The sequence below is a fragment of the Mauremys reevesii genome, linkage group 19 (genome assembly GCF_016161935.1).
Source record: "Mauremys reevesii isolate NIE-2019 linkage group 19, ASM1616193v1, whole genome shotgun sequence".
Lineage (NCBI taxonomy): Eukaryota > Metazoa > Chordata > Testudines > Geoemydidae > Mauremys > Mauremys reevesii.
The window spans coordinates 12669744-12689770 of record NC_052641.1 but is presented as its reverse complement, the minus strand read 5'-3'; the positions used below and the strand labels follow the sequence as shown (position 1 = coordinate 12689770).

Below are 20027 nucleotides of genomic sequence, written 5' to 3'. Positions count from 1 at the left end.
CCTATTTCCATAGTCCCTCTAGGAAAAGGCTGAGCAGACAAAGCTTCAGAGGTAGAGTTTGCTGCTGGCTTTAATCACAATCTTCTATTTTCATTAGACTTCTGTCTTAGGTTTTTCTCCTATGTGATATTAGGTATTAAAAGTGATCTGCAAACAGCAGGTAGGTAGGATACTGGGCATATGCCCCCTTCTCATCTCTTTATGATTAATAAAGTAGGTCTGAAAAAACATGGTCAGATTTTTCTTGCAAGTTCAGATCCTGCCCACCACAGAAGACACTGTGATGACCGGAGAATGGATTAAAATAATGGCATCCCATGAGCTAAGAGAGTGAAAGTTGAGCAACTGAGGGAAGGGATGTTCAGCTAGCCAGATTCTTTGTTCATTTTTCTAACACCTGTGTAACTCCAGTGCCCTATTGACATTTGGAAGGATTAATATTGTTAAAGATGCTGCACTCCTTCCCTTTGAATTAAGGGGTGAAAGCCTCCTCCTGCCTGGGCCATTCCTGGGATGAAAGGCTTTGCAAAAGTGGGCAGGGAGATGTCCTCCACTCCAGGGACCACAGAGAAGACTTGTTCCTGCACCTGCCATTGCACCTGGCTCGTGTGCAGGGGCAGAAGGAAGGGGCATGGTGGCTCCTTGCTGTCTCCCCACTGGCACACTCAGGGAGCCGCAGAGAACAACCTGGGACACAGCGAGCATAGTTCCAGAGATAAGGTCTATAAGGAGAAAGTGAACCTATATGGAACAGATTCTGCAGGGATCACATCAATTTGTCAAACGAGTGTGCTTTTGTTTTTAAAAGACAATGATTACAAGGAACAGAACGATTTCTAAGAACCTGAATGTTCACTAACAAATCAGAAAGGACCACATTATTTATTCTAAGGGGAAAAAACAAACAAAAATAAACCAATACATTCCAAGGTGTGAGCACCGTATTTAGTGGGGTATGCTTATATCTACCTGCATACCCAAATCCCTACTCTGTGCACAGCACGGTAAGATTTACTGCACCTGCCTGCCAGGATAACCTTTGGCACCTGGGCTCCCGTCTGGTCCGCGTTCACCCTTAAAAGAAAAGCATACAAAGGTGAGGTTAGTGCTACAGCGTACTAGATTTTAGCTGCTTCGCCTTGAGGGTGGGGGGTTGCGAATGAACTTGTTTCAGATTTATAAAGAGAAAGAAAAATTAGATTAAAAAAGGCAGAGGAATAAATTAAAGAAGAAGAAAAAGCTACAGAGGCCAACTCAACAGGATCTAGGCATAAAGCAAGCATGCTGTCTTCCCACCCCTCCACAGAAACCTGCAGATAGTTTGGAACAAGGAGGCTAAGAGAAGGTGTAAGGCTGCATCCATATCTCTGGCATATGGAACTGTTTTACTAGGGGGAAAGCTCTGCCAAACTTCTTTGAAACTAAATGGATTCATGTATAATATCCTTTAACATCATCTCTAACAGGCCTTGCTATTCATTGCTATTTTACTGCAAACATCAGACTTAACCAAATAAAAAAAGGGGGTGGAAGGTGAATTACAGTCAAGTACTTAGTATGATGCAGTTAGTTAGTAAACTCCAGCTGAAAACTTAATGTAAAGAAAAAAGAATGAGTATAAATCTGCCCCTATTTCCATTGCATAAACTTGCACAAGTTTGGGCAATAAAGGTTGCAAATAAATCAGAAGCTTAACTAAATCCTTCCTCTCCCTTTACCCCCACTGATGTTTGGTTAATGTATGTGCATAACTCCCGATTGGCACAGGAGTTAGCTGCATAAATCATCTCTGTATCAGGCTGGCTCTGAAAAAGCACTTTGATTGCACTGAACAGCTTGGTAAATGACTCAGCCTGATTTCAGGGTATTTGCAGATGAGAGATTAAATCCTCCCTCTTTGTAGTTTCAATCTTGGAACCTGGAAAGGGCACTCACCTGGTCTCCAGGATGACCTGGTGGTCCAGGGTAGCCTTTGTATCCCTGTTTAAAAATATGAGAGTAACAGAACAAAATAATCAGAACTTTGTTTGAATTTCTCATCCCAGCTGAAAAGAAAGCTCTATAGAGAAGTTTTCTCCAAATCTAGAATCTGTTTTATGATCCATGCTAACTTTTCACCTCCCACCTTTTGTGTGTTTAGACTAAGCTCTTTAGGGCTGTCAGCTACTATGTGTGTGTACAGCGCCTAACACAGTGGACCTTTGTTCTGGGTTGGGGCCTCTAGATGCTACTGCAATGCAAATAACCACCACTCGCAGCTGGATTTTCAGGATCGCAGATGAAGCTGCTTTGTTTTCACCTGAACATTATCCATTAGGAAGGGCTCGATCTTAGACTGGAACTGGAAAAACATCTACAAAATGATCTACCTGACTAGTCACATTCTTTATGTCCTGCAATGACCTCCCCCATTTCCTATTAAATCAGATTCATGGGATGAAATCTTGACTGTATTGAAATCAATGGGAATTTTGCAACAGACTTCAATACAGCCAGGATTGCATCCATAGATTTTAAAGCAGAAGAGACCATTGAGGTCATCTAGTCTAGCCTCCTGCACAACACAGCCACAGAATTTCACCCAGCAATTCCTGAATCAAGTCCAGTAACACAGGGTTCAGTTATCACAGATATCGTTCCGAAAGATATCCAAGAGATGGAGAATCCATCACATCCTTTGGTAAGTTGTTCCAATGGTCAACTACCCTCATTTATTTATTTTGCCTTATTTCCAATTCAAATATATCTAGTGTCAACTTTCAGTTTTTCGATCTTGTTATGCCTTTGTCTGCTAGATTAAAGAACCCGCTGTTATCAGGCATCTTCTCCCCTGTAGGTACTTAAAGATGATCAAGTCATCTCACACTTATTTGATAAACTAAACAGGAGGAGTTTCTTAAATCACACATTGCAAGGCAGGTTTTCCAGACCTCAGATTATTCTTGTAGCTCTTGTTTGAGCCCATTCCAATTTTTCAGCCTCTTTTTGAAGTGTGGACACCAGAAGTGGACATTGTATTCCGGTAATCAGCTGGCCAGATTACATGATACATCTTTTTATTAGAGGATAAAAGAGTTTATGTTTTTCATTGCCAACAAACAGACCCTTCATTTTAAGGTGCAGTTTACATTCTCCAGATTTACTTAGATCTCCCTTTGTATATCAAGTAACACACTTGGATTTTATACTCTTTGCCTCCCTTTATTATGTTACTGTAGCTATTTAAAACAAACTAGTCTCCATAAAGTAGAGGCAAAGCAGATCAGAAGATTACATTTAGTTAGGAACTAACATGATAATTGGGCTATTACGGAGGACACAAAAATAGAAAAATGTAACTTAAAACAAGCTTGTGGGGGGGTATCAAGCCTGGGGAGAAGTTAACCCTGTTGTCTCTGTATCATGCCCTAAAGCTCAACCCAGAGGGGTCAAGGGTACCAGCAGTAAATTTGAGATATTTGTTTTGGTAGCTTCTTGATTTGGGAACGGGAGGTTAGACACGGGATTGCGGTTCTCAAAGCTATCCGTGATGAGTGATGGTCTCTTTCCCATACGGTAGCATTAATAACCTGTGCTAGTTTTAGATCTTTGTCTCAGGTCATGTGCCCATACCAGAGTTTTGGCAAGTTGAGAGGTAAGGGGGGTGGGGCGTGTTACTGATCAGACAAATATGATGAAAAGATTCTAGGGCTTATTGGTTTCCACTGAGAACACCAGGCTATTCCACTCTTTTAGCTCTGCCCTCCATCTTTATTTCCTGCTCCATGGGGACCTGGAGGATGTGGGACTTTCACCTCAGTCAGGCACAGTGGGTCTGTGGTTAATTCCTGGGCTCACATCTGACATCAGTCACTTTTCAAAGGGCACTCGGCAGGAACCAGTGTTCTGTCCCTGCGACTGGCTGTGTCAGAAAAACAGCAGGAGCCAAAACTGATTCCAGAGGGCTCCAGACAGCCCCACATCAAAATGTAATGTCTTTGCTTCTATATATAATCAGCCGCTCCAGCCACTTCTCCTGACAGGGCTGGCATGAATGGGGACATCACCCCTTAAAGTGAATGAGTAACTTCATCCTCAGGTAAGAGCAAGGCAGTGCCATAAGTGGCAAATGAAAGGAGCTGGCTGTTTAAGTCTTGTATAACAACCTCCTTGCCCAGCATCTTCATATAGATACCCTGAAGGTAGTGTCGTGGAATCCCAGGTTGGGTACCTGAAACATGCTTTCAACTTGCCATCAGCCTGGAACCATTTCTGAGAGTTGAACAGCTAGCCAAAAATAGTACTAGGAGGCTGTCTCCTCTTTCCTATCCCAGAGAAATAAAAGGGCCCCTTTTCAGTCCTCTCCATAGGATAGGCTCTGTCAGAAGACATAGCTGAAAAGGTCAAGATTTAAAGTTTCCGGGTTCCTGATGTTCAAACAAATCTGAGTGCATGCTCTTGCTCCTCTTTTAAAAGTTTCTTGATGGACAAAACTCTGGGACGCAAGTAGCTGAACTAGGACTTGGCAGTCCATCTATCCGAGAGATAGCAAATCACTTCATGGCAATACAAAAGAGTTTCCCTTTTTCTGTCTCATTTAGCCTGTCATCTTATGCAGGGGAGGGACTGCCTCATTACTTATATCTCATGTGTTGCCAAGCCCAGATTTGGTGCTCTACAGATAATCAACAGCAACAAAATTGGTACTAAATAAATCTATGCCTAAGGCACAAAAACTCCATCCCAAAGGAGGAAATGGTCTCTCACCTAAAGATCACATCAAAAGACCTGATTTAGATTTTAGAATCAGAATCTACGCAGGCATAGGAGAGTTAGTGACTTGTGCATCTCAAATCCAAATCAGAGCCTATCACTAGGGTCAGAAAAATCAAAGAGCATTGTTCATGCTATGAGGAGAGATCCCCCACAGACAGAAAGATACCCTCAAAAAGTCACAGATCTTTTGAGCTACATTCATAAAGATCCTTTTCCAGGAATCCCCCCATAGAGATTACGTTAGAAAAATAAGGAACATTTTAGCTCCTCCTCTTCCCCTCAAAAAAATATCAGGTACGAAAGCTTCTTTTAGATAAGGCAATCCTAGAAAATTCAGGAATTTGATTCCTTCATAAGATTTCCTACCAGCCACAATTACAGCAAGAGAAGAAGAAGATCTGGAGACTATAAGGAACAAGCCTCGAGCTAAAGCCTGCACCATGCATCACAATGTTTTTATATATAAAGCCAAATGAATAGCTCTCAAGTTAACTATACAGGCCGTATATTATTGTTGCATCCTATTAAATATACTCTTCACCATTTATGGCTAACTCGGGGGGTGGTTAAAATGTGTTTCTTCACATTAACCTGTGCTTAGCACTGTCTGAGGTTAATCCTAGCTAGCTCATGCATTTGAAGGCTAGCTGGTATGTGAAAGTGTTTACCTGCTGCAATACTCTTTAAATAGCACTGAAATAACAGAGAAGAGCGTATGAAAACAATTACATTTGGTCTCCTATCCATACACTTCCTGATGATTACAGAGCGATTAAACACAAGGGGCTGTCACTACAAGTGGAAATTACACTTCACTGAATGATTTGCTCAGCTGTGACAATGTTTATAATCCACACTATCATAGCTACGATGACAGCTGGCATTTCTGTGGGAAATGGACAGGCTTCAACAAGCAGGCCTTGGGCTGTGGCCGAGCTGGAAGAGGCCACTGAATGCAGCCTATTTGGAAAGATGGTCTTGATGCTGGGACCCTGAACTAGCAACCCATGAAAACTGGGTTCATAGAATATCAGGGTTGGGAGGGACCTCAGGAGGTATCTAGTCCAACCCCCTGCTCAAAGCAGGCCCAATCCCCAGTCAGATTTTTGCCCCAGACCCCTAAGTGGCCCCCTCAAGGATGGAACTCACCACCCTGGGTTTACAGGCCAATGCTCAAACCACTGAGCTATCCCTCCCCCCGTAAGTTCCCAGCTCTGCCTCATATTCACTGCAGGTCCTTGGGTGAGTCAATCACTCTTTCAATACATCCCAATCATGCACAGCCTTACATTCAGCTACAGTAGCAGCTGTTCTGTCCTCAGCAACATTCTGTCTCAGGACATGTTGCACAGTACTTCAGTAGAATCAATTTGCAAGATGGTCATATTCTGCATCCGACAGCCAAACGCCAAGAGACATTTATGAGCTATTAGTTTTACTTAATGCACTTCCCTTCTGGTGCCTCAGGTCCTGCCACCATTCTCTAAAATTGCTGTTCAGCAAAAGCAAAATTCACTCCATGTGAAGTGGATGAGCAATGTCTCTCTCTCAGACCACACCACAATGTTTTTGGTATCCCTTGTTTGAACAGCTGTTTCACATACCCTGTAGCTGGGCAAAGGCAAAAAATATTTATGGGCACTCAGAGACCAGAGTATCCAAACCTAGTTTACATGGTACATGTTTGCTTATGGCACAAACCATGCCATACGGAACTACAGGCCTTCGGTAGCGGCTCCATCTCAAAGAGTGCAGAGCCAACTGCTTCTTTCAGAAGGAAAAATGTTTGTGGTAGAGAGAAACCCATGAGGGAAACTTCTGTCTCTTTGGAAGTTCTTACACAGAGAGTTTGCAGACAGATATGGATGGGGTTCCATCCAACCCCCCTGCATGAGGTTCTTTTCTCACTTGTCTCATGGAAGAACAGTACCTTTTTGCGCTTGCTTATGCCAATTTTCAAGACTTTGCCATTTTCTTGTAGGCTAAATGCCTGCAGCCAAACACCATGGTATTTTCACTGGGGAGATGCCAGCAAGGAATACAGATTATAAATTGTTTTTCCAAATATTTCTCCAACAGCTTTTAAAAGTTTTCTTAATTTAGAAGGCTAATAAAATCCAGGCAGCACCAAAGCATGTGCCAAGCTAGTTCCTCTTTTTTGCTGCACTGAAGGAAAATCTCACAATCCAACTTACTCGTGTCCTTGAAGGAGGAGAAACACTCCCCCACAGCTCCCTCCACAACAAACCCTGAACGTGCTTCAGGTTTTCCAAAGTCAGGTGTGGGGCCTGTGCATTGGCTTTGGGTCTATTTGTTTAGTCTCCTACTCCTGCTCCATTCTTTCCACCATAAGCCCATTCTGTCCTGACATTGCATTTTGCTGATCAAAACCGCGAGGCTTTGTTTTATGAGCTGCTATGCTAAGAAAACTGTGTTCTTTCCACCCAATTCATTAGAACTCGTTTGTGAAAGCAGAGTGTGGGGGTTACCTAAGCCCCAGTCGGCCCACTGCTGGGCTCTACTCAATAACTCAGGTGGAACAAGCACCACTGCCCCCCTGCTGGCGATTTCTACTTCCATTCCCTCTCCTACTTTCCCCAGTATTTAGGGATGGGATAAATAAGCACAGCTCTGTGAATCTGGTGCAGATGAAAGGGGACCAAGTGACAGTCCTGGAGTCTGAACCCCTCTAGCCACAGAATAGAAACAGGTGGGCAGCCATAGTGGAAGCTCTCCAAACTAGAGCAGGGCAAAAAAAAAAATGGACTTTTTGGTTCACCAGCAATTAAAAAAAAAAAAAAGCCCCAAGAAACCTCCGTAAAAATGAATTTTGCATTGAACAAAATGTTTTATTTCAATTTCAAACATTTGTTTAGACTGAAAAAGTTAAAGGAAATTTAGAAATGAAAAGTTATTTGAAATCAAAACTTCAAAATGTTTAATTTAAAGGGGTTAAAATGGAAACCTTTCCATTTTTTTAAATTAAAAAACAAAACAAAAAACACCTTCCCCCATCCCCCTGCCCAACTGAAACAACTAGGTGAAATTAACACTATTTTGCTAAATATTTCTGTGTTGCTGAATTTGCAATTTTTGCGGAAAAAAGTTTCAATCAAAAAATTTCACCTCGCGTTACTCCGAGGGCCACAGCTCCTATACTGAGGTAGGGGTGTGTGGGTGTGTGTTTGTGTGTATGTGCATGTCCATGCCCATGTGGGAAATAGGGCCAGGGAATTGCTTAGAGGGGCAGTTCATTCTCAATGACCCATTCACATCTTGACCTCTCTGCTGAGATGATCAAAAGAGTGGCAATTAGGATGGTCAGTTTTGCAATGTCAATATTTGCCAACTGGGAATGGCTATGAAGACCCTGAGACCCTTTTCACATAAGCCACTGAACAGCTTCCAGACACTATCAGCAGAGCTTGCTCCATATCAGCAACCTGGAGGTGAAATCCCTACTACTTTGAAACTTTCACCAAAGTCACTAGTGTATCAAATAGTAAGGAAGAAGCAATCAGGAGTCCCATGTTGGGAGGTAGTTCTTAAGCATCTCCAGGCTGGGAGAGGTCTCATTCATGCTTCCTGAAAGCCATTTATTTCAGTCTTCCCACCCACCACACTAGATTGATGCTTCTTTGCAGCAGGGTAAAACAAAAAACAGAATTGTGTGTGTGTGGGGGGGGGGGGGAAGCTTACACACACACTCACGCAAAGCAGTGGAATTTGCCACCACTAGAAGCATGGACACAATTAATAGTGCTAGCATGGTTGGGGCACTAATGTGGGGAAACAAACCCCAATGGTGGGACATGGCAGTGAGGAATCTCACACTCCAGCACTTGATGGCATTCTCAGACCCATGCACATTCCTGGTGACATTTGTGCTGCTGATGGCACAAATATGGAAACAAACAAAGCAGATCCATGTTAATTTCAAGCCCATTCAAAATACAGGGAGAAAAACTCCTCCTTCTCCAAATGTGTACAGGTTGGTCTTGACCAGAAAATGTGCTCAAGCTTTAGTCCGGCTCAAACAACATGCGTTAGCTAAGCCATACCTAAACAGGGACCTCAATTTAGCTCCTGCCCATTCTAGAATATTACTAGTTTTAACTGAAATAAAGATAGTAGCCTGCATATACCCTAGGGAAAGGGATGCATTTAGAGGAAGCATATTCCAATGGGTAGGGTGCTAGTCTTGGGAGACCCAGGTTCAGTTCCCTGCTCTGACACAGACTTCTGGTGTGACCTGGGATGAGCCACTTACCCTTTCTGTACCTCAGTTTCCCAATGTGGATAATAGCACTGCCCTGCCTCACAGCATGCTGGGAGGATAAATACATTAACATTTGTGAGGTGCTCAGATTCTGTAGTGTTGGGAGCTGTATAAGGACCTAAGACAGACCAAGTTTAGAATGACTTGGCTAGCATGTGTTCACTAAACCTGATCTAAGCCTGGCCGCTTTTCCTGGTCAATACACTGAGTCAGAGGTAGAAAGGCAGTCTAGCCCTGGGCCTAGAAAAGCAGAATGGGAGTCAGAACGCCAGCGTTCTAGTCTCTGCTTCTGCCATGATCTTGCTGGTGTCACTTAAATCTCAGTGCCTCAATTTACCCATTTGTAAAACACGAACAACAACTTGCTTCCCCCACACTGAGTGTTGAAGCTTAATTAAAATATCTGAAAGCACTCAAATTTTAGAGTGAAAGATGCTTGAGAAGGGTACTTATGGTTATTTATTGACAATATTGGTTTAATTCACTGGAAATGAAAGTGTGCTTACCTTCCGACCAGATGGTCCAGGAAGCCCACTCAAACCAGGTAAACCCATGTCTCCCTGCAAAACACAAGCATGCCTCATTAGTTTTCAGCTGCTTTTATTCCCACTTGCCGTATGGTCTTACTGAAATTATTTGTCATAGAAGAGATTCCACGATACGGGGGCTGAATTGCTGGAATCTGTGACTCGTACTCTTAATTCCTCAGAAATCCACTAAAAAAGAATTTCTAGAAGTAAGAAAAGTGCCATTAAAAGATCATTGTAAATTCACATTCTCTTTATTAACTGGCTCACCTAAACAGTAAACTGGTGCATTAGCTGCAGCTACTGTGGGGACTCCAGTTTTTCACCAACAGAATGTGAGCCCTCTTTTCAATTATCTCCTTCAGCTGCACACTGCAATTGCATTTTGGCAGGATTTTAAACAGCAGAATCCGGTCTTTTAAATGTAACATGAACAACAGGCATCGGCTGCTTCCATTTGTCAAATCCAGAAGCCAGGTTCATGAACTACCCTACTACTACTAAAGTGGCTCAGCCTATTGCTCCAACTCAGTCTCAGATAGCTCTGAGAATAAAATTATTTTCCTTGTATACACAATGTTGAATGACCTTTTCCTGGCTGCTTAGAAGGAGAGATTTGCTGGTTGCCTGTACTCCTGGGAAAGGACTGAATTCAACCCCGACTGGTGTATTAGAAACATCTTAAGAATGGACCCTTTGGTGCAAGTTATTTACATACCACATCCGGTTCCTTACTTACAGTACAGTTTGGCTTTCTCTGACTAGACTCAACGAACTCTTAGGACTTCAGCATCGACTGTGACTGATTATTTCAGTCTTTATTTAACATGAGTTTGGCCTAAATAGCTGAAGAATTAGGCATTACTCCAAACTCTTGCTGAAAGCTCTGAATTTCTATAAATACTATCAGGAACAAAGCCTTGTTAACATGGGCTAAGTGTACTCTGGGCCTTACTCATGCTTACACTAGCCATACTTTGTGAGAAAACTGTTACACGTCTTTCTGGCAGATGCTTTCCATGTCATACCCATTCTGAAGCAGCTCAAAAAACGTCAAGGGCACCTCATGCTGGTGAGTTGAAAGAATAATTTCAGTGTTCTCTAACTTCATCATCTTTACCGGTTTTGGGTGTCTTAATTTATGGCCCAAAGGCACCTGGCTTCAGATTAATAGTCCCTTCATGGCCGATGCTTTCCATTAACTGTATATGAATAGGAAAAGTCTCATAATGTGTGTGTGTGTGGGGGGGGGAGTTTATTTGTATTGGACATGAGTTATGAAGGAGGAAGTGTGCTGGCACTAATAAAAGAACAAAATCAATACACACATTAGGGAACTCTGATTGTTCCTCTGTTAATTTCAACATTTATGTGAACCCCTGTTACCAGACAAACAAAATGGCAAAACCCAGATCTTAATTTATTGAAAAGGTCTAGCAATAGAACCCCTTGATCCTTAACAAAGGCTAAACCCCAAAATTAGACTGTACATTTTGGTCTTGCATGGTTTGCACTGATTTGATTAGACTTCATTGGGGGTGGGGAAATCCATTCTCACACACCAGGGTCAGCGTATATGCAACCTACTTTGAGTATGATGATCAAGATAAATCTCTCCCCCTCACCCCAGACAGCTAGACGGCTCTTGCAATTAAGCCACTGGATCAAAAGATCCAAGATGAGTTCCCAGCTCTGCTGCAGAATCCCTCTGTGATCTTGAGCAAATCACAGACCTCAGCATGGGCTGGGAATATGGATACACACCCAGGGTTCCAGGTACACTTTTACAGCCTGTGCTGAAACCAGCACAGCTGTGTCTTCCCTACTATTGTTAGCCATGGTAGCCAGATTAAAGCTAATATGGGTATGCCTACACAAGTGCAATCACACCTCTAGCTGAAGCGCAGACACAATCTCTTAATTCTTTAGTCCCCTCCATCTGTAAAGTGAGAACCTCCAAGGCTTTTTCTGCTTAGATTGTAAACTCTTTGGAACAGGGACTGTCTCTTGCTAGGTATATAGCCAGCCACTAGAACAACACGGCCCCAATCTCTGTCTAATAAATAATAAAAGTGATGCTTACCTTCTCTCCATTACGAGCTTTTCCAGGTGAGAGCCCAGGATCACCTTTTTGGCCCTGAAACAAAGAATTAAACTCATGACAATATTTGAAGAGAACCCAAATTTTGATACATTAGGTCTTGTTTGAACGGAGCCTTTGAATTCTAAACCTATTTTATTGTGCCTCCTCTCATCCCCTCCTCCAACACCTGTGAAAGTTTTCTTATCCGGTTCCACTTCACTGGGGCGTGGGCTAGGGTTGGTTTTTCAAATTGTTTGTTGCTGCTATAGCACTAAAGGTTTTAACTATTTTTGGTTGCATTAAAATAACTAGAGAAATATTTGGAAGAAAGCAATGCCAAGACTTCTCCTGTTTACTGCATAGCTGTGATTTCCCACTCTCCCCACCCCCAGTTTTCCCCTATAAATTACCATCACAAAACAACACTCCAAGCCCATTGCTACTGCTAAGTAGTATGGGTCAGCAACTTACTGTAGATGCTGTTTCCAGATTTAACTGCAGGGGACAGATGAAACCAGAGGGAAAAGTATACTAATTAGGAGCTAGCAGCGGCAAGACTCAAGAGCAGTAGTAGGGTTTCTAAGCTGGCAGATGAAAGAGGCACATTGTATCTTAAGTGGTGGTATTTCTTAATTTTCCATTCCTACAGCTGAGACTCAAGTTGCACGTTTCTTGCTTCTGCAGAGAAATCAGGATTTAGGATCGGGCTTTTCAGAGGAGCCAAAGGGAGTTGGGTGCCGAGGTCCCAACTAGAATTTCAGAAGGATTTGGACACTTAATTCCAATAGGTTCCTTTGGAAAACCCAACCCAAATTCTTAGCAGGTGGGGCCTGGCCAAATGGGACATAGGACACAGAGAATTAGTTGGGAGCATGTGAGGGCAGAAGGCTGGAACATAGTAGATTCTTCTGGCATGTCACAGGTAGGCTTCAGCACACGCAGAGCCTTAGATCTGTCTAGTATCTCTACTACAATCTGGTACCTAACACTCAGAAGTCTCAGTGCTATGCCTCTATAGTTTCTTTCTTTTTGTGATCTTAAGTCAGTCACAACCTCTGTATGAACATCTGTAAAATGGGCATCAGTTATCTACTTGCATGGGACAGTTGTGAGGGTCAATTAATGTTTGTCAAGTGCTTTGAGGTCCTTTTATGAAAGTTGTAAAGAAGTATTTTTAACCAGTGTTTCTCATCAACAGCATAACGGTCTGGTTATAGCTAGATGAGCAGCTATTCCTCCAGCCTCACTGTGATGTACTTATGTTGACACTTACTTCCAAACTTCCACACAGCGTAAATCTCACTTTCCCTCTGTCCCCCACAAGCCGACAGGTTTGGTCAGAGAGATTTCTTGGATGTAGACTGTAGAGAGCACTGCTGATTTGATGCAGATGTAGCTGTACAAATTCTGAATGAAGACTTCTGGGTTTGCCAAACAGTAAATTAAGTCATGCAGATAATCTCACTTTGCATGCAGCTGTTATCATCCCTGCAGTTCCCTTCTGTGGCATCCTCCTTTGCAGGCCTCCAAGCTGCTTATGGGACCTGCTATTGTTGGGAGCAGATTAATATGGTCGCTGTAAGTGTCCTCATGAACTGTGGAGCAATTTTTATTTTGCAAAAGCAGCATTTTTTCCTGCAGGCAGATGTCTGTACTTTATGTTCCCTTCCCAAGCACATCTACTTAGCTTGATCACTTAGAGTAGTGTAAACGCAGGGTTTTGGATCCATGTGCGGTCCCGCGTTAATGCAGGGACCGCATTACCATGGATCCCAATGTAATTAATTAAATTCAGGATCTATGCACAGTCCTGCGCTATAAGCGAAATCACACTATACAGACATGCGTTCTAGCAAGGGTCTGCAGTAATAATTGAACTTCTACAGCACCTTTCACTGGAGGATCTCAAAGCACTGTACCAAGACACTGCCTCACACCATGCTTGTGATGTCAGCACTATTGGATCCATTATATAGGTGGGTAAACTGAGCCACAGAGAGTTTGACTTACCCCAAAATCACAGTGCAAGACAGTGGTAGAGCCAGGAATAGAACCCTGGAGTCCTGATGCTCAGTTCCCTGCTCTAACTAACAGGCCATATTGTTTTCCCTTTTAACGTGAAAAAAGGTTTTTCCCAATCTGTAAAAAATCAGGAGCTGTGAAATTAAAATTCTCCAGCCCGGAAAACAGACAACTACAGTGTTTTAAACATCAGTGTTTCTAGAGCCAAACCACACTCCCAAAGGAAATTTATCCGCTTTGTATCATTATAGAATGGAAGATTTATTCAGAAGAGCCACTAACATTTCAGCCCAAAAGGCCTCCAGATGAGAGAGACAATCCCCATTCCAGCAACAGCTTTTACACAGCTTTACAAAACATGCTTCGGCTGATGGAGAAACCCTTCCCCCAACCCTTCCCCATTGCTGTTAGGACATCAGCAGATCTACATCAAGTCATTAGCAAGTCAACAAGCATGGTCTTTAGTACAACAGAAGTCCATGTCAAATTGAGAGATTATCATCATCTTCGCTAACTAGACATGAAGTCACCTGCTGTTGCCAAAGACAACAAAAGAAATGCAAAGTGGCAAGAGGTTCATTTAAACAGTTATAGTATGACAGATAGTTGAGAAAAACTGACAGTTTAAATTCTCTGGGCGTACAAATGGGTGAACTCCAGTGAAGCCGTGCCCATTTACAATAGCAGGGAATTTGGCTCAAAAATATATATGGTACTATTTAAAAGAACTTTTTAAGTACATATGCCTACTAAGATTCGCCATAATGACAGGAACAAGGTGGAATTCTTAACATGGGGTACATTTAAAAAAAATCACTTTTGTTTGACAATGTAACAGGACAGCTCTAAAATGCAGCATAAACTTACAAGAGATTTTATACTATGGTATAAACACACAGACACACCCACCCCTTGGTCAAATAAAATTGATCATGAAATCCCTAATGTGCAATTGAGCGCCTGGCCTTATCAGTGCCCTGTTAATTCAGCTGATAACAAGTATGCTCCTGGTTCTCTTCCTCAGTGACAGTGATTTGTTCTAGTCATATTTTCCAAGCTGTATCTGCCTGGGAAAGTTTGGTCTCCATTGTCGGATTGCTTGTTTTTTCCAAGCTATTATTATTATAATAAAGTGCTATCTAGGGAAGACCTCCGCTAGCTGCCTAAGTGCCTCAACAGGAAAAACTGAGGCCAACACTACTTAGCCTGCCTGTCAGGGGATGGATTTTCAGAGATACTGAGCACCTGCAGTGCCCACTAAGTTCAGCTGTAGCTGTAGACACTCAGCACCTCTAGATAAAAAGTCAGGTCCCAGATGTGGAAGCCCACCTGTCAAGATTAATGCAATGTGGATTCATTACGAAAGTGAGAGATGGGTGCAAAGTCTAGTCTGCTCTCCTTCTTCCCGAGTCTCAGAAGTTGGGCTTTAAATACCAGACAAATGAAGTGAGGCAGGAAGCAAAGAGAAAACCACAGCACTCCATACATGCATGCCAAGAGGTGGCACCTGAAGAGATAGAGCTACCCAGTCTGTATAGTGTTTTGCAAAAACCTGCAAAGGTCACTGCTCAGGGGTGCTGGAACAATTTGTACAGTGGGGGTGCTGAGAGCCATGAACCAAACTGTAAACCCTTTATATGATGGAAACCACTTCAAGCTGAGGGACCAGCAGCACCCTCAGTTCCAGCATAACTATGTCACTGCTCAGCTGATTCTCTGGCCAGATGTAGATTCATTCTCAGCCCAAGACTTAGCTATGGTTTTCACATTTCTAAGGGACACTGAGCTCTCCCTCTGCCTTGGAAACCATCGTGATGAACCACCTACCACAGCTGATGGTTATCAGCCTAGAGGCCCTTTCTTTTCCTTTACTGGGACCTTTTCAAGCCACTGACAAGAAGTTAGACAGATATGATTAACCAGGCTGCTCAGAAACTCTACATTCTGCACTAGCTGGAGGCCCATGTACCTACCAGAGTCGTACACATGAAACATTTATCACCCCTGCTGCATAGACCGTATTGGACTCCCAACTTCCTTCTGGATGCAATTCATGATGTTAACTTTGAACTACAGTTTGGGTCCTGGCTTCCTTTGAAACCACCTCTTTCCTAGTGCACCTACAAGCAAGGAGGGCAGTTGGGACTCTTCAGCTATCAGAGAATGGTGATCAAGAGAACTCATCAAGGGACTCTTCAGCTATCAGGTCCAAAGATTTGAATCTGACAGAGCTGAATGTAGGGTGTTCTCAGTGCACGTGGGGCTCGGTTCCAGGACTGCTTCCCCACAGTCACCCAATAAACCCCAAGATGTGCTGATCATCAAAGCATACTGTGAAGTGTAGCTTGCCTTGGCAATGAGGAGTTTTTCTTATGGGTTGGGTGGGGAAGGGAGCATTGTTTTCTCCAAGTTGTCAACTGTGTCCCACTATTCTGTATAACTTGACTGCACCTTAGTAGGGAAAAGCACTGTAACTAGACTGCATCTACGATCTGCATTGGTCCATTTGTCTTCCCATCAAACATTTAATGCCTCAAGTCCACCTCTTCAGAATGGTGTATGGAAAAGAGAAGAAAAGTATAAAAATATATAGATATAAAATCACATGGCAGGGTCAAGACAGCTGGAGAGAAGAAAGCTGGGACTATAGAATTGTTAGTACCCAGTGATGATTTTGTGCTATGTACAAGGCAAGGGAATAAATCCAGAACACCAAGATGTAGCCATTTTATAACCTCACTTTTCAGACCATATAACTACACTTTTAAATACAAAACAGCTGCTGTGCACCAGCACATCTCTGGTGCCTGCTTTTAAAGTATGCAGAGGCAGAAATGCCAGGTTGCTAGACTCTTTCCCCCACAACATCAATAGCAATTGTAACATCTCTTCCTACTGATGTGCTAATGAAAAGAATCTACTCTTATTTGCACCTTCTCTTCAATTTGATGTGAAATCCTAAACGTTTTCATTTTGTTAGCACTTAGAGAGATTTTCACTGATTCCCTCCTCCTGCATTCCTTTCTCCAGTCCTATATAGGACACTAACTTCTGGTCTCACTTGGGCCAACAGTAGCTCTAAAGCTAGTTCTGATTAGGTCAGGCCTCAAATAGAATCCAAATTTAGGACCTTTACATTTTCTAGAGAACGTGTTTATATAATGGATCGAGCTGGATATTAGAATGGAAGTTTCTGAAAGAGGGAATGTTGGCCAACCACACTGGAATTAGTCCCTGTTCTTTTCATCTGCATCTTTAACAATGTATTCTAGCCAGCCAGACGAGGCCTTGCTTCTGCCTGGCCAACTCTTTGATAGCACCTCTGACAGTACAGCACTTGGGGTATTACTGAACTGCAGTGTCAGCAGTGGAACTTTTGTATGGGAGGCGGGGAAAGAAAAAGGAGAGGGGCAGAAGTAAAAGGCTTTTGGGGGCAATCAGTAGAGGAAGGAGCATAGAACTTGGCAGGGCTGGGGTGGGGAGGGAGGCACAGGACTTCCAAAAGGAAGCAACTAGGGAAACTTGGAATACACAGAAGAGGTGATGTACTGTGGGACTTTAGGGGCCAGGTAGGATGATATGTCCCAGGTTACTAGGACCTCCTTTAATCAAAGCACTAAGATTTGACACTTTCAGCTGTGTTGGACGTAACTGCACAGTCATTGACAGGATGGTGACTCACACCCCCGCCGAGTTCTGTCCTAGCATGTATTGTGCTCAGGGTCAAACCTGGGATGGATTCTCTGGAGACAACCTCTTTGTTGGCTGTTCCCAGCATCTTGGCCAGGACTCTGAAGTGGATCTTTGCATGGTATTAAAGGGGGCATCAGGCAAAGGAAGAAGAGTCTGGGTGGAATTTTGGAGGGGAAGAGGAGAGATGGAAGGGATTTCAGGGGAGGGAGGAGACAGACAAACAAAGACTTCGCCAGTTCTGCTGTCTGGGTGGTCTGGACTGGAGTTGCACAGTCACACAGCTGACTAAGAGTGCTCAAGAGTCCAGAGGAGAAGCCCAAAGAAGCTGAGCAACAGCGGGGTCCTTACAGGATGTTAGTCTGATCTTGTGGAGGGTGAAGAAATCTGTGGTGCTGTTGGGAGCCCCGTGTGAATTATGAGGGTGGGGAGAGCATGCCTTGCAATGCTGCAGGGAGTTTCACCGGGTCTAAGGAAAGGACCTTGCAGTGTGGGAGGTGGTGAAAGAGCCCTTACAATTATTCCCCTGCGGGGGGTCGAGTAGCCTTATATGCTCTCTCTCCTTACTGGAGTCTCCTCTGGAGCTAGAAGGCAAAAGCTTCTCACATTGGCAAATACTTACTTTAAGGCCAGGTAGACCAGGGCGGCCAGGGTTTCCATGGGGACCAGGAGGACCCTAAAACAAAACAAAACAAAACAAAACAAAGAGGCATAATAAATCTATACAAATCAATGTTATTCAATATGGATGGAGCCAAAACCCCAGCTCCAAGTGCCCCTGAACTTTGAGGAAGCTCAGATCCAGGCTCAGTCCAATCCCCAGGAATGACACTGGCCTACTTTATACTACAAAGGTTTTGCTGTACCTGCAAACCCTCCTAGAGGTGATCCAGGTCCCCAAACAAAATAAGCTACATTGAAAAAAGGACCTTGGGGGCGGGGGCGCAATAACACTACATCTACATGGGGGCTTTTGCCAGCAAGCAATGTTGGTCAGAGTTTTGCACACTCCTAACCAACATAACTATACTTTTAAGTGTAGACCAGGCCACCATCCCCAAAACATCTGTAATTAACAAAAGCCATTCCTGGCAGAAGGAGGGACAGAGCTGGTGTGAGCATTTCAGTCACTCTTCCTTATAGCTGCAGTTTGCTCCTTCCAGGAGGGAGGTGGCTTAAGCAGAACACTAATTAGGTGGCCCTCTTAATTAGCCAGCAATAACAAGGAGATAATGGCACTGTGGCTGGACGGGGTTGACTCTATGTTAGCAGATTGCTCTTGTATTGCAAATACTACTGTAACCAGACTGAGAACATGAGCAGTTTGCAATGCAGAGACACAGGGGATGCGAGATGGTTTAAAAACCAACCTTCCCATCAATGCACAACTGCAGAAATCTCCCACCAGAGTGCAGATATGTCAGCAACTACTTTAGAGAGCAACCCACTAACCACTTGCAACTGCATTAGCAATGGCAGTAAAGCGGCGATCTCTCTCAGGTATGCTGGGCTTCCAAACAGCTCCACTGACTTCAGTTAATACCAGGCCTCAAGTCTAAGAGCTTCTCTGCAACCATATTTCCTATGTGACCTGACTTCCTCCCTAGGGACACTATTCAGCGTAGTTATGCTAGCAGACAGTAGGACCTTTAAACTCCTGGCAGCCTTAGAGGCTTTGTGCTTAGCCTCAGTACGGTACCAGGGTGCATAATGCATAAAACTTAGCTATGCTGGCAGAAGTCTGTAATAGAGACATAACCCATGTCAGTCAGGGGTGTGATTCTGACCAACAGAGCTGTGCTGGCAGAAGTCCCTAGCATAGACACAGCTGTTCCAGCAAAGCTGTGCTTTTACCAGATTAGCTTGTTTCATTCACGGGAGGTGGCTTTACTACATCAGTATAAAGTGTGCTTTGTGGGCATAGCTGCATCCTCATCAGGAATCAAAATAGTAGCAAAAGCCCCAGAAAGAGCAGAGATTTGGGGTATCAAGAAGACTATATACATTTAGAGTGATTTACTTGGCATTTTAGAATAAGCAACAGGCACATTTCTGAGAGCTGAAATAAGGGGAAACCGAGGTACTTGCTAGAATGAAATTTTAATGGTTTAACTACATGTTTAACCTTCAGGGCATGTCCCCTGGAAAGTGCTTGAAAATTTGCCTTTTTAGAGGCTCTGATGAGACTGGAATGCAAATCCATACTATGATTGGTATATAGTAAAGTCCTTGTTTAAAATGAGCTTCAGTTTTCCCCAGTGGCATTTTAATGATTCTTTCATTTCAAAAATAGATACATAAATGATTAAAAATATAGTCTGTGTCCCTCACTCAAAAAGCTACAGCAATTTTCTGTGCCTAGATACTAAGGGCAACTGGCACTGTAAAATACCTACAATTGATGATATACAGCAATATCTCCTTTTAAATCATTTATTAAAAGAACTCAACATGTTTTCCAAAGATTATTTAAGGCACTATCTGGAATAAGAAGCTAAGAATAAATTATCCCAGGCTTTGTACAGAGCAGATGAAATCTGCTAACTTTTCAGGCAGAGGTAATAATGCTGCTAAATCCCAGAACATGTTCCTGGGAGGTGTAGGAATTTGAAAAGTTAATTCTGAAGATTCATATTCTGCCAACATGCACAACTTTTATGCCACCAGCAGG

General features: G+C 43.1%; 1 protein-coding gene across 27 annotated transcripts in view; it reads right to left on the bottom strand.

The window, feature by feature from the left end:
* LOC120386909 (collagen alpha-1(XXVII) chain B-like) overlaps positions 1-20027 on the bottom strand; it is a 278660-nt gene that overhangs the window by 155031 nt on the left and 103602 nt on the right. For 26 of the 27 annotated variants that reach the window (XM_039506933.1, XM_039506934.1, XM_039506924.1 and 23 more), the window contains 5 exons: positions 17979-18032; positions 11645-11698; positions 9541-9594; positions 1936-1980; positions 1021-1074 (listed from right to left, as the gene is read on the bottom strand). In XM_039506933.1, coding sequence (XP_039362867.1) covers positions 1021-1074; positions 1936-1980; positions 9541-9594; positions 11645-11698; positions 17979-18032 — 261 coding nt within the window. The remainder of the gene's footprint in view (positions 1-1020; positions 1075-1935; positions 1981-9540; positions 9595-11644; positions 11699-17978; positions 18033-20027) is intronic. The other variant, XM_039506946.1, reaches the window with a different exon arrangement.